This window comes from Crocodylus siamensis, chromosome 2 (assembly GCF_052110815.1).
Source record: "Crocodylus siamensis isolate JL-2025a chromosome 2, ASM5211081v1, whole genome shotgun sequence".
Taxonomy (NCBI): domain Eukaryota; kingdom Metazoa; phylum Chordata; order Crocodylia; family Crocodylidae; genus Crocodylus; species Crocodylus siamensis.
In genome coordinates, this window is record NC_143396.1 from 179638410 (window position 1) to 179653550 (window position 15141).

Sequence of the window (15141 nt, forward strand, 5' to 3'; positions counted from 1 at the left end):
TTTCCCCCAACGCAGCTATGAAATCAATACCTCCTGAGACAACAGGTGGGAAAGTAAATCCGTGAGATTGCTTCTCAGTCTGCAGAGAACAAACCACTTGAAAAAATAAAACATTGACAATAGCAACTTGAAAGAATAAGAACAAGACTGTGTAGCTGTACATCCTTTCTTCCAACCTGAGTGGAAGAGGAAGCCCAAAGGTATTATGAGGTTAAAGCAGCTTTCACTGGTTTCACTCACTGAGCAAGAAGACCTGAGGCCCTTCCTGTGGCAGTGAGTGTTCTGGGAGATGGTCTTTTTGAGGCAGCTGTTATATGCTATAGGTCTGGTAGAGGAAAGTACCTCCTCCGCAAATTAAATAAGAAATAAAGCTGTACTGAAAAAAGCTCCTGAAGGACTGCCTACATACTAGTGGGTTTAGGTTCTGACTTGCCATTGCAATGTGCTAATGTTGTGATTGCAAGGATGATAGCTAGAAGGGAGGCAATTATTTGGAGCTGAGGGGAACATTCAAGTGAGCTCGTCTCCTTGCTGCTGTGGGATGAGGAGGTAATCCTGCCTTGCTGGACTTCTGTAAACTGATCTGGGACCTGTCTACCTGAGTTTGCAGAGCTTGGGGCTGTGTTTTCACTGCATAGTTACTGCCGATCAACTGCACTCACCAGCAGTTTATATTAACTTTTCTTTTGTTTGCTGAGACCACGTGAAAGAGGCTGCATTGTAAAACAGCACTCAAGATGCAAAGATACTATATTAGTGTGTGATGAGTTTCACTAATTTCTGCTATAGCTTGACAGGCCAGGGAGCTTGAATTAAAAGCACTGCCATTCTGGAGTTAAGGTTCTTGTGTGCAGCTAGGATTCAGGTCAAGAGCAACACCCAAATTATAATTCAGGTTAACTCTGCTTTGAAGATAAGCCCTTACAAGTAACCATATTTAGGACAAGGTTTGAGAGGAAGGATAGTCTGGGTCTTGAATTTTTTAATCCAGCATAAGACTGGGTTTGCAGAAAGCTGGGTTCAATTCCTGGCTCTGTTATTGAACTCTTATGTGTTGTGTGTGTCCCTTAGTCTGTCTGTGTCTCCATTTAGCACCTGTAAACCAATAATAGCTCCTGTCTCCTACCCATTTTCCCTCCTGGTTAGATTATAAACTCTTTGGGGCACAACCTCTCTTACACTGTGAATGTACTGTGTCAAACATGATGAGACCAATGCGTCCTGAAATCAGTGGGAGTCTAGATTATGGTTTTGACCTTCTATAGTTTGAGAGGCATTATGTGAGCATCTGGCTGTGATCAGATGCATTCTATGATTGATTCCCTCTGTTAGACTGAACACTTATCCCTCTGCCTCTGTGATAGAGAGACAATATTATCATTTACCTACTTTTATAGGGAAGGGGATTCTGAGGATGAATTACTTAATATATGGCACAGTCCTGTATAATGCTAAGTATTTTTAAGTCTTAAAACTGCTTCTGTCCTGTTTGCTCCATTGTACATAAAGGAGAAGATCAGAAAGGTAGAATATGTGATGATGTCTAATGCAAACTAAGGCATGGCTTCTAACCTTCCTTATTTCTCTCTTCTTTTCCAGGTGGAGCGGGAAATAGCCATCCTGAAGTTGATAGAACATCCTCACGTTTTAAAGCTTCATGACGTTTATGAAAATAAAAAATATTTGTAGGTATTATTGGCTTTTCCTGGGTGGGAGGGCAGGGAGGAAAGAAACTGGGAAGGAGGGGATTGGCGGAGGATATCTGTATAGGGTGGAGAAGGGGAAGTGGGGGGGACACGTTGAAATTAGGTGACAATGTAGAGAGAATGCAAGTAGTGTCTGAAGTCAGTCTTAACTTTCTGTCCCCCCAAGACCTGCTGTCAAAGCCTAGCTAAGGAGAATATGGTATCCATGTTATTTTTCTTATTCCTACTTTTCTTCTGTATTTTGTTTTTCCTTCCCTATTGCTAACAAAAGGGACAATCAGTAGCAGATTCAGAGGGGGTCAGTCCAAGTTTGTGGACTCCACAAGTGGCCCAAACCAAAATAATTTTGATCTGTTGGGTGAAGTCCTTTGTATTCTAAAACCTAAACTAAACTGTCAGCCCTTTCACTGACAGACTGTTTTAAGACCAAACAGTTACTATTGTTGTTTTTATAGAGCCTACAAAAAGACTGAGATGTCTTATATATATATCATTGCAGGTTCTTTAGTACCTGGCATCTAGCTGGCCTAATTCCCAGAGTATGGTCAACAACAGTCAGTGGTACAGATCCACAGATACTGTTATTTTGGCTGGACAGGTCCTGGATATGTTGAGTTTGTTTTCAAAGGAAAAAAAAGCCACATTAATCTTGGCTCAAGTGAGAAAAAAAACCCCCAATGGTTTCCAAAAGGAAAAGGGCAAACCCAGTAAGGGATGAAATGTTATTTTCAGAGGTTTAACAGACTGCTGTAAGCAGCAGAGAACATTTAAAGAAAATTTAAAACTGTTTTTAAAAACCACTGTCCAGCGGTGACCCTTTATTGTCTCAGCATAAGAAGGGTGTAATTGCTGAACCAAGGAAAATGTGTTGAATGGAGGTAATAATTCCACATGGACTATACGACCAATCTTGTTACTGGAGCAATGAATTCTTATTTCAAGAAGTGAGGCCTTGGAGTTCAAGGGTTAGCTTAACAGAGCGGGCAGTAATTTCTTCTGGACTCCAAATCTTCCTCTGGGGCAGAGCGTGCGTTCAGTGGTGACCTGTGGCTGTCAGGAGCAGCCATCTTAGGTGCTGGGTAGAGACTATCTCAGATGCATTTTGAGTTATGGGCTATGGGCCAGATCCACAACTGGTGTACATAGTCATGGATCCATTGATTTCCAGTTCACTGCAGCTGAGCAGAGCGCCTCATGTCCTGACAACACAGCATTTTTTGCATGGAGGTGGTAGTGACAGGAGGTGAAGTGGCAAACAGGAACGTCTCTGTAGACAAGACATTCTGGTTTAATTTTGAGGAAGTATTGATGATAAGCAGGGATTTGGTCTTGTTGCCTACTGAAGGCAATGGGAAAATTCTTAGTGATTTCAGTGGAGATTGGCATCAGGTCCCTTTGTGGGATACTTGTGATCCATTTCTCCTTCTTTCCTTCCTTGCGTCCTAGGCTTGGTGGTGGACTGCAACTCCCAGCTTGTGCCGTGCCCTGGGTGCTCACCAGGCTGGTTTTTGCTTTTTTTCTTTGTGTGGGAAGTTGAAGGTGTTGTCACATGTATATTTGGATAGAGCAGGGTAGGAATTGTTTGTTTATAGATGGCTTTGGTCTGTACAACCATGTGGCCGGTGTCCCGATGGCATAAAGGCATGTTAGGCATGATGTGTAATTCAGTGAAGGTGTCTGTCATGGTGTGATGCTATAAATGTAGTGACATGGTGCTCTTGGTTTGATGGGAATTTGTTTGTCTTTGCTTTGTATATTGGACCTGGACCCTAGAGGGGTCACCATTTTGTACCCCAAACCCCTGAATAAAGTAGATAAAAAGTCAAAGTCCTTCCTTCCTTCCCATCGATAGGCTGGATGTATTTAGATAATGCAGTCTAAGTATACATGCATCGAGAACAAAGGCCAGGTTGAATGGTCCAAGAAGATATGGGGTTAAAGGATCCAAATATTCACTGCATAGACAGTTGTGCATCTCACTTCGCTCACTTATAAGCACTGAAGCCTTCAGCAACCCGTTACCACGCATAAGTACAGACAGTGAGTGACACAGGTTAGGTTTTGTTCCCCTCCTGGGCTCTAGAGTTCTTCTTCTGTGTGGAAGGAAGAATTGTTTTGTGGTTAGAGCAAGGGCATTCTTGGCTCAAGAGTCAAAAGAGACTAGCGTTGTTGAAGATCTGCTATGGTGTCTCCAGTTGGACACTTGAATACTGGAAGCATCCTATATCTCTCATTCTGGACTGAAAATCTTGACCATGAATCCTGGATTTTATTACTGGCTCTACCACTGTCTTACCTTGCAAAAGTCATTCCCCCCGCTCTGTACCGTAGTCCCATAATCCATAACATAGGGCTTCTTTTGCCTTCCTCCAAGAGGTGCTAAGTCCCACTGTTGGAAGTCTCTTGTGACAATAGTGCAAATGATTGTTCATTAGGAGTTTGTCTTAGTCGTAATACTAACGAAATAGCACAATGCAAATTTTGTGCCAGATTGTTTCATTCAGAAATAGAAATGGGTATGACCTTGGATAAACTTAAGCAAAGAAAAGGTGCCCATGCAGGGTGGGGAGAAGGGCAGAATAGAGGAGAGGAGAAATGGTACACATCTGTGTGGGAAGGGAGTGTGTGTGTGCGCGCGTGTGTGTGTGTGTGCGTGTGCGTGTGTATTTTCACAGATACCAAATCTTAGTGACCTCCACCATCAACAACAAACAGCTCTCTGTTTGCTGCAGCACCTTTCCATCAAACCTGACATCTTGACAACAGCAGCAGTGGCATAGTTTCTTGGGCAGTTTATGAATTATGGGTGATATTTTAGATGCCAGAGACTAATCACAGCATGGTGCTGGGGAGCATTTCCTCGATAAATGTTAATTTCACAAATCATGTTTGACTTTCAGTTTATGATTTAATTTGTGACAAGGGGCTTTGGTTGAGTAGATTCCTAATGCAGCCATGAATCAAATCCTTTTTCCACAGTTTATTTAACACTGAAAATGAGTTTTCAAAAAAATAATGATAAAAATCTAGCAGTGTGGCTATGTTAACCTAACGGTCATTTCTTCTTGGTTCCATTTCTTTAATTGGGATGTTTAGAGATACAAAGCTGGTTTTAAGGCTTATGTCTTTCACTTCTTATCCAGTACATTGATTTATCTTATTTAGCCACATGTCTGCAAAATATCGTAATAGGTACATAGGGCAGAATCACAACTCCAGTTTGTAATATGGTCCTAGAACAACATGGGAGGGGTAGTCCAACATAACGTCATTTATTGCCATTTGGTTTTATTATGTCTTATGTGACAATAGCAACAAGAGTCTTTCACAGAGACCCTGGTGCAAGAGGTGATGTACAGACACAGCTAGAGACAGTCCTTGTCCTGAAAAATGTGTTATTTAAATAGTCAAGATGGGTGAGAAGAAGGTAGAGAACTGAGGCATAGAGGCTTTGTCAGGACCAGGATGAAGGTGGCTTAATTCATTTTGTTAATGATCTGGAAGGAGGGCTGAGCAGTGAGGTAGCAGGAATCTACAGATGGCCTAGTTAGGAAGATTAATCAAGTCCAAACAATGAGGAGCTTCACAGAGGCCTAAAGAAGCAAAGTGAATGGGCAACATAATACTAAGCTGGAGGGGAAAATTTGAACTATGTATACATCTTCAGTGTTCAAAATCAACTGTAGCAAATCAAGGAAGGAACTTGACCATCACTGTGGGGTGGCCAGGAATGACTTTCGTTCTATCTGCAGTTGCATTTAGAAAAGATAAACAGGCAGTACTGTTTCCCCATTTCAAAAAGGATACCACAGAACAAGAGTGAGTTCAGAGAAGGGTGATGAAAGTTTGCAGGAAAAACTCTTCTATGTAAAAAGATTGAAAAAAATCGGTATGGCTTACCTTAAAAAGGAGATGAGAAAGAGAGAACATAAGAAAAGTTGATAAAATAATAAATGGCATGAAAAAGGTAGAGGCGGGTGAAATTGTTCAGCTGCCATTTGGAGGAAGTTTTTCACTCAAAAATGCAGATTTCATTTGACTGAAACATGTTGTAATTTTGTGCTATTTCAGTGAACTGTATAGTCAACCCCCTACCCCCCCCCCACTCAAAAATACTCCTTGAAAGTTGAAACAAAGTTTTTCAACTTTTTCAGGATGAAATCACAGAATGTTTCAATTATTCAGTTTATTTAGAATAAAAGTTACATAGGGTGTATCTACATGGGACATTTTACTACTCAGTAGAGTTAATTACTGCATGGTAAGCATCACTGTCTACATATGCTGACCCTTACTGTACAGTAATTTGCTCTTCTCAGCAGTTAATTCGCTACCTGCAAAGGCAAGTAGAAAATTAAATGCCAAGTAATTACTGAGCGGTATGGCATGTGTAGACTGCTGATCGGGAGCAAATTTGCTCCCAGTCAGCTGTGCACCATAGGGTAGGAGATTGCTTCCTGCCCCCAGAAGCTGCCTACTGCCAGGATGGATTCTGCCACCAGAGCCCAGGTGGGGACAATGTCCCCCTGCCCCAGCAGCAGGGAGCTCCTAGCCCCTGCTTCATAATCGTGTAGGGGCTGGGAGATTACTCCCAGCTCCACAGTTGCAGAGCAGGGGCTGGGAGATTGTTCCCACTCCCAGCTCTGCAATTGCAAAACAGGAAACTAGGAGCTTATTCCCAGCCTCAGATCCATGATTGCATTCACAGAATCAAGGGGCTGGGAGCTCCCTGTATGGGGAGAGTTCCCCACCCAGCCTGGAGCTGGCTAGGACCTCCTCCTGACCAGAATAATTCCTGACCAGCCCCAGGCTGCACAGGGAAGTCTGCACATGCAGCCAGAAGGTGGATGGCAACTGTCTCATTTCAGGTGACCCCCAGGCAACTCCAGGTTGCACATGCCGACTTCCCTATGCAGCCCAGGGCTGGCTGGGAACTGTCCTGGTCAGAGGCAGGTCCCAGACCTGCAGATTTTCCTGGCCTGTGCCCTGATCAGGCAATTGAGGCATGGCATTTAGAAAAAGCTGTGGGGGAGGGGCAGATCCCAGGTCCCTGCTCCAATCTGCTAGTGGGGCAGCTAGCAGTAAGCCCCCTGCCTGGGCAGGGATTCCCTACCCAGCCAGGTGGCTCACTGCTAGCTGACCCATTGGGAGATTGGGGCATGGGGCTGGGACTTGCCCCTCTCCTGCAGGTCTTTCCAAGCCTTCTGCCCCCAACTGGGAAGCTGGGCATGGGGACATTTTCCCCACCAGGGCTATGTCACTGGAGCCTGTCCTGGCAGCAGGCAGCTCCCGGGAGCAAGGAGCAGTCTCCCAGTCCCAGCCAGGAGATAACTGTCTCCTGGCTTTGTGCTCCCTGCCAGACACTGGCTGCTTCAGGGGGCTGGTGTAGGGCCAGAGTGGGCAGGAACAAACTGCTGCTAGGAGCAGCAAATCTTCTCCTGAATCCCCCCATGTATAGATACCTGCCCAGGATGGGTTTACGCTAGAGTAATTTACTCTAGCGTAAACCCATCTTGCAGCATTTGCACATGTAGATGCACCCATAAATTCTGAATTATTTAAATTATTATGAATAAAGGTAACATAAATTTTGAGACACATATCAGTTCTACTGATATGTTTTTCTTTTATTCAAAATAATTTTTAAAAAATATACTGACCTTTTTCGTTGTCAAGTTGCTAAGATTTGTTTTGTTTGGGATCCAAAGGAAAAGATTGTTTGTTTGTTTAGACTTGTGGGTTTGATCAGGGAACCAAAATGTTAATTATTCAATCCCCTAAATCAGGAGCTTTTGCTCTTTCTTTCTCAGGGCCCCAGAATGAGATGACATTCAGTGAAACTGAAACATAGAACATTCAAAACTGATAAAAAGAAACCCTATTTTGTTTGATTCAGTGCTAGCTAGTCTGTGTAATTCATTGTCACAGAATTTTTTTAAGGTCAAGAATTTTACCAGATTTAAACAAGGGGCAAATGTTTAGGGGATTAGCCCTATTTTTCTATTATTTTAAGTTATCCAGATAACTATAGGTTTATAACTCTTAGTTAAAACAAAAAGTTCTGGAAGGGATGGAAAAACATCTGTGATTTAGGATTTAAGATAATTTGTGATGATCAGTGTTTGGGATATAACTTACTGAAGGTGGATTACTTCTCATCTATCTACTGCTGGGTGCTTCCATCCTTCTCTAAAGCATCTAGTGCTGGCCACTGTTGGAGACAGGTCACTGGACTAGGTGGACCTTAGGTCTGATGCAACAGTTCCTGTTGTGGGGGGGAGAGAGTGTGCGCATGCACAAGCACTCAGCCCCCCAAACCATATTTTTTTCTTCTGCCTATAACTGAGAGCAGCGAGGGGTATGCATCCATGCCACTGCACCACACCTGGATCCACCTGTGATGCCAAGCCCATCATCAGAAACAGTATCCAGCCAGCTGCAGTAGTCCCCTCACCACTCAGTCTTTACTTCATCCCTGTTCTGCTTACCTGTAGAGTCGAGTCTCAGGCATGCTGCCCTGATGCAGGGTATGTTTAAATGTCACAGCTCAAGTTCTGAAGTAAACAAAGGTCAGACTGTTATAGCTGTAAGCACATCTCCTCACAAAACAGGAGCTTCCCAGGGGATCTAGATGCAAAGAGCAGGGAATAGCAAGGAGAGAGAAGATTTGTGCATGCATCTAGAGTCTGGGTCTGTATATTGTATAAAAGAAATAAGTGTGTGGGTGCATTACAGATGTATTTCTTCTTTGGATTTCTGGTGACTTGTACATCATCCTTGTGGTTTGATACCACCAGAACCCCTTAAATCCTTGATGGACTGACAGTCTCTCACTCCACAGCTGCATCCTTATGCTTTACACAGCTCCCAGCTGCTTATGATGTGTTTGTTGCCTGCTGTATGCGTACACACAGATTTTCATTACACAGAAGATAACACACTATCTCCTACGGAAATCAGAGAGTAGATTCTGTGTCCCACCTCCTGCAGAGCGTATAAAGAAGCTCCCACACAAACTGACCCTAGGTAGAAAGGATGCATGTACATAGCAGACAGGTAGAAGGGAGCAGCTCACACACCATTAACAGCACCAACATTGTAAGTGAGCAAGAGTTGTGCTCTTGCAAAGACTTGTGAATTAAATAAGGGAAAATATAAAACCTAACACTCCTCAAGCATGGAATAGATGGTGCATATTTTTCTAGGGAGCAATTTTAAAACATATTTTAAAGTCCCTGATATGCAGCTTACTATTTCATGGGTCTGTCTTTCCTTCTGACCTTGCAAAAGCAACTAACCAGTTATTTAAAGTTCTGTTAGCATAGCAACTTCAGTGCCAACATACAGCTCAGAATAGGAGTATATTCCTGTTTCCAAAGGATATTCACCTAGTAGAATTTAGCAATAAAACTCCTTCATGGGAGGGCTGAAGGCACTGGCTCTCTCTGTATGTCTATTTTAGTTATTTATCTAAATTAAATAATCTGCTTTTTGGCCCTGTATGCACTGAGTTTGGATATTAGGTTAATGCTTGCCTAGCGGAATGCAGCTGGACAAGCAGCAGCATGGACGCTAGCATGTAAATGGGTCTAGGCTCTTTGTCCCACTTCTACTCCTGTTCTTTCCCTGTGGCTGTTTTTTAAAATCTTCATAACTCAGGAAAGCCACTTACAAAATACATGTTAATTAACTCCCCATTTCGCCATAAATCCGATAATGGCTACTAAGAGAGGTACTTCACATCTATGCAGCGTGTCCCCGTGTCCTAAATATAGGTAGAAGCCCCAGCCTTGCAGTGCCTTATGTTTTTGAGAAGGATCTGATTCAGTGTGCTTAGGAGCTTATTGAGAGCAGTGGCTGATCATTGGTGGTGGATGGGTCATTTTCGACCTGGGGGGATGTGGGCAGTGGGGTCCCCCAGGGCTCGGTCCTTGGGTCCGCACTGTTCAACATCTTCATCAGTGACTTGGACGAAGGGGTAAAAAGCACCCTGTTCAAATTTGCCGATGACACTAAGATGTGGGGGGATGTGGGCACGCTAGAAGGGAGAAATAGGCTACAATTGGACCTAGACAGGTTACAAGGGTGGGCGGACGAAAATAGGATGGGATTCAACACCGACAAGTGCAAAGTGATGCACCTGGGGAGAAACAACCGGCATCATACCTACAGGCTGGGGAGCTCCCTTCTTGTTAGTACAGAAGCGGAAAAGGATCTTGGAGTCATCATTGACTCCAAGATGAACATGGGCCAGCAGTGTGGGGATGCAGTCAGGAAGGCCAACTGCACCTTGTCATGCATCCACAGATGCATCTCGAGTAGGTCCAAGGAGGTGATCCTCCCCCTCTATGCGGCACTGGTCAGGCTGCAGCTGGAGTACTGCGTCCAGTTCTGAGCGCCGCACTTCAAGAGGGATGTCAACAGCATGGAGAGGGTCAAGAGGAGGGCCACTCGTATGATCAGAGGACAGCAGGGCAGGCCCTATGAGGAGAGGCTGCGGGACCTGAACCTGTTCAACCTCCACAAGAGAAGGTTGAGGGGGATCTAGTGGCCTGTTACAAACTAGTCAGGGGGGATCAGCAGTGCCCTGTTCCCCTGAGCACTGTGAGGAGTGACCAGGTATAACGGTCACAAGCTGGCAGAGGGTAGATTCAGGCTAGATATCAGGAGGCGCTACTTCACAGTTAGGGCAGCTAGGATCTGGAATCAACTTCCAAGAGAAGTGGTGCTGGCTCCTACCCTGGGGGTCTTTAAGAGGAAGTTAGATGTACACCTTGCTGGGGTCATATGACCCCAGTACTCTTTCCTGCCATGGCAGGGGGTCGGACTAGATGATCTACTCAGGTCCCTTCCAACCCTAGAAACTATGAAACTATACCATGGAGCAGTCACAGGTAGTATTAGCATGCTACCTCCTCACTTCCAAACAGTTTGGCAACCATAGACAAAAGTACTGTAGAGACCTTGTAAGTGAGGTGCACTAGATGTAACCATAAAGCCCTGGAAAAGTCATGGAGACTATATGAGTAAAGAAGTACTTTCTCTGCCTGGTGTATCATGAGGCTTCACAAAGCTTTGAGGTCGAAATTGGTCATACCTTAACAGTGCAGTAAGGTGCAATAGGCATTATGTATTCAGAAACCAAGCACAGGTCTAGAAGGCTGGAAACTGGGATCCTGTCCTGAAATCTGACATTGAATTGGACCTCAATCTTGATCAATACAGGGAGGGTCTTCCTCATTTGTGTAAATGATGTGGGGTTGAATTTAAGTGTTTGGCAACTACAACTGGACCACTTTTTCAGGCCAGCTCAGTTCCCATTTTAAACATCTGAATAAGGGTTGAATCTGTAAAGTTTTCAGTTTGCAGCAGCTCCCATTGTGACAATTCTGTGAGATTTTCAAGAGAGCTGAGTACCCATTATCATTAATGACATGTAAGTATTGACAGAGAGGGGGCACAACTCAGTGCCATCACCCCCACTGCTGGTGAGTGCTGACTCTGGCCAGGCTGCAGTCCCACACCCCACTGTCAGCACAGAAATCTGGCGGGGGGGCATGTCCCCCCCGTGCCTCTACCCCCACACATTGCATATGCTCAGTATACTGACTTGTGAAAATCTGATCCTGGTAACCATCCAGACATGAGCACCAAATATAAAGTGCTATAGTTTTCAAGAATTATTACAACTGGTGACAGATACAGGCAGGTGGGGAAGGCTGCTTGACCCCCAGTAGTCTAAGGCACTGGGTGGAAGAGGAAGGGGGGAACATAACATTTATTTTCTCATGTTTCTGGGTGGGAGCTCAAGCCAGATAGAGCAAGTTGACTTTAAACCCCTAAATTTGAGCTTGACCCTTGTTACTGCTGTTCAGAGCCTGGCAGAAACATTACATCTACATTTATATTTTGGAAAACATATGTCAGTAAAAACGTGTCAGTAAAAAGTTTGCACTTGATAAAAAGTATGCAGATTGTCAGTAAAAAAAGCCAAACGTTTCAGGTTGGCAACCCTGGACATCACCATTGGGTATGAAACTAAATCTTCTTACGAGACTTAGAACCTTCTGTTTTCAGAGATGAGACTGCTACACAGTGCGCCATCTAACAAAACCAAATTACCCTTCCACCTCTGTGCAACTCACATATCTGGCATGGGCAAGATCAGTTGACAGCAGGTGTGGAAGATGTATTGCTCCAGGGGTGTTGGCAGAGGCATTCATGCCGCCAGTGCACTCCAGCTTGTTTTTCTTTTAATTGTTTATCTGTCTTGAAAACTAATGTGAGATGAAAGAGGATGCAAGGGGCCATGCTCATTTCCTTTTTATTGGTAGTCATAGGTTCTGAAATGAGACCCACCTGTGGGAAAACCCTGTGTGGGTTTCAAAAGGAAGAGCGCAGATGTAAACAGGCAGAGGAGATCAGTGGGCTCAGCACTGAAGAATGAACTCTCAGCCAGGGAGTTTCTTCTTGTTCTGCCCTTAGGGTTTTCAAGTGCATCCTCTACAGCAGGAGAGAGCAAACACTAGTTCATATGATTAGAAGACAAACGGAAAAAAAAATCTTGGCCTGGGTTACAAGCAGGGGAACTGTTTATAACCATCACCTTACAGTCCCTTTTTTGTTTGGAGAACTGTTTTTACAGAGCATCTCAAATTCCACCTTAAAGCCGGATTGAACCTTCAGCTCATGGCTGAGCCTGGTACATCTATATGGGTTTCAGTCTCCTTAACTCCTTACTTGCTGGGAAGGAAATAGGCAGGGCCATGGTATGGGTAAGGGCTTCAAGGAGTGGTTTCGAACATTTTTAGACCCAAGGCATCCCTGGTTAGTCTCAAGACACCTCTTGGAAAATGCCACCTCTTAGTTTTCACTCCTTTATGGAAAAATAATAGAGCAATTCTTTTGTTGCCAGGAACTCAGGAAGGCCATAACAGGTCAGAATATTTTCGACACTTTGGATTCCTATTTGAAATCTCTGGGTTTATCTTGTAATTATGTGCAAGTGTTTGCACGCCTAAAGGTGCTGATTTTATGTAGCACCTACAACACCCTTAAAAGGGTCTCACAGTACCCAGCGTGCCATGACACCCCCATTGAGAATCCCTGGCTTAGAGAGAAGCATGTCTGTAAATGAAAGGTTACAAAGCTTTAAAGACGAGTTGAGGGTGCTTTCCAGTTGCTGGGTCAGCCACAAGCAGATCTGTGGCAGGGAACAAAACAATATGCTAGTTAATAGGTGTTGCCTCAGCCTTGCCCAGCCTGTGCCGAGGATTCCTCTGCCTGGATCCATTCCACGTGCCTGTGTAGGGAATTGCTGCAGAGTTTTGGCATGCACAACTACACACTGGAAATAGCAACCCAGGCAGCACTCAGAACACCTTTCATCCCCAATAAATCAAAAGTAGAAACAGCACAACAGCATAATTCCCCCCATCATCACCACCAAAAATAAACCCCTCCATACCCAAACATAATTAGCAACCAAATGAAAACGCCCATCCAACAAGCAGATCCGAGGAGAAACGGGTCCTTTAGGGAAAAAAAAAAAACACATGCATTTCTCGCCAGCAGAAAAAAAGAACTAAAAGACTGAAATAAAATAAAAACTTATGGCTCAGTGCCAAATTAGGGTTTAAAAATTCATGCCCGCCATAAGAATTTATATAACTGCTGAATAATTTATAGGCTACGCCAATAACAAGGGGCTTAATATCTGATAGAGATTATTTAATCAATAGAAAAACAGTGCAGCAAAAAAAGCCATCAGAGAACTACAACATGTCAATCCTGGCTGGACACTTTTTAACCCTTCCCCAGCTGGATTGTAGCTTCTAAGCCATTTTGCAGACAAAGCAGGGGGACAAAGGAGAAAACTGTAAGCTCTTTTCCAGAGATTTGGTATTGTTGACTGCTCCCTTGCCAGCGCACAGCAGCTTTGAAATGTAATGAGTTTTCTAGTTCTCGGCTGAGTATGTCGAAAGTAGGATTTGCTTTCCAATGAGTAATACACCGAGACTGTTGAGGAGAGGACCTACTATTACTCTTGGACTTCTCTGAGACAGATGGATTGTGCTTAGCATTTGGCATTCCTGATAAAGCTCAACAGCTGATGTTCTGGTAGCCTAATTTCATGGTAGTTTTTAAAAATGTAAGTACTAGTGGCCTTGTGGAAGGCAAAGAGCTATCACTGTGTCTCTGAGTATATCTGGGATTCCTATTTGACTTGTGGCTCTCATGCTGCTTTTCATCGAGCATCTGTGCTAACTCCAGAGTGCCCATTGTCTGTGCTCTTACCTGGTCTTCACATCCTTCCCACCCCTGTCCTGTAACAGCCAAAGGATAAGTTGGAAGACAAGGGCCAGTTTTGGTAATCAGTAAAGGACTGCATCTGGAGGCTGAACATCGCCACAGTGCAGCCAAATCTCAAACCTTGTTGTTCAGAACCTGTGGGCACCAGCTCTCCTGGATGAGCCCAAAGGGAGACTTTTCCTATTTGGATAAGTAGGAGCTGTGCTTATTTTCACTGTCTTGAAAAGTCATTCCTGACCGCTCTTCAGAGCCTGTTGCCTCTTACTCAAATGTGAATATGGAGTCTTAGTTTTGGTCAAACAAGACCATTATGACCCTCTGTTCAGACTTGCTGCACAGCACGGGCCATAGGAGAGCTACCCTTTCCTTCCTAAAAACTGTGATATTATGTTGCTGCGGTATTTTGCCACAGAAATAGCTGTCCTTTCAAGTGGGTTAATAGTCTCTACCTCAACAGTTACTCAGCTCTGGATCTCCCTTTCATCATATCCAGACTCTGAAGTGTTGTTCTGTCGGTCGCCAACCAAAAAAGGGAGCTGCTTGGAAGTGAATTAACTGATGCTCCTAGAGGAAACAAAGAGGATTCTTGTTTGGCAATCAGAAGCATTTAGAGGAGAGAGGACATGGGTACAGGTTGGAAGAAAGTAGCGTCTGCACTGTGTACTGAGGATAAGGCTGGCCTTTGCTAAGATAATCTGGGCCCTATCAGATCCTTTGTTGCCTCTAGATCATTGGTTCTCAGCCTCATTGGGCTTGCGGTGCCCTTTGTAGGACTTGAGGCACCCCTCCATAACTTTTGGGAATTGAGTAGCACCCAGTGTTAAAAAACAATTCATTATTACAATGCTTGCCTCCTTGCAGAGGGGCTAGGCATTGCGGGTGGTATAGGGGCCAGACAGGGACAAGCCTGTGCTTGCTCTTACTTGCTTATCTCTTCACACATCATGGCACCTCTCAAACATCTGATGGCACCCCAGGGTGCAATGGCACTCTGGTTGAGAATCCTGATCTAGATGTTCCACAGTGTCTTCCTTTGCCAGCAGGGCTTCCTGCAGAGCCGTGCAGCTGCACGGAGCCCAGTGCTGCACTCCACAGCTGTAGGGGCAGCAAAGTAAAACTCCTT

General features: G+C 44.3%; 1 protein-coding gene across 3 annotated transcripts in view; it reads left to right on the forward strand.

Moving 5' to 3' along the window:
* BRSK2 (BR serine/threonine kinase 2) overlaps window positions 1-15141 on the forward strand; it is a 483239-nt gene that overhangs the window by 328585 nt on the left and 139513 nt on the right. For all 3 annotated transcript variants that reach the window (XM_090032456.1, XM_090032454.1, XM_090032455.1), the window contains exon 3: window positions 1600-1685. In XM_090032456.1, the coding sequence (XP_089888582.1) occupies window positions 1600-1685 (86 nt within the window). The remainder of the gene's footprint in view (window positions 1-1599; window positions 1686-15141) is intronic.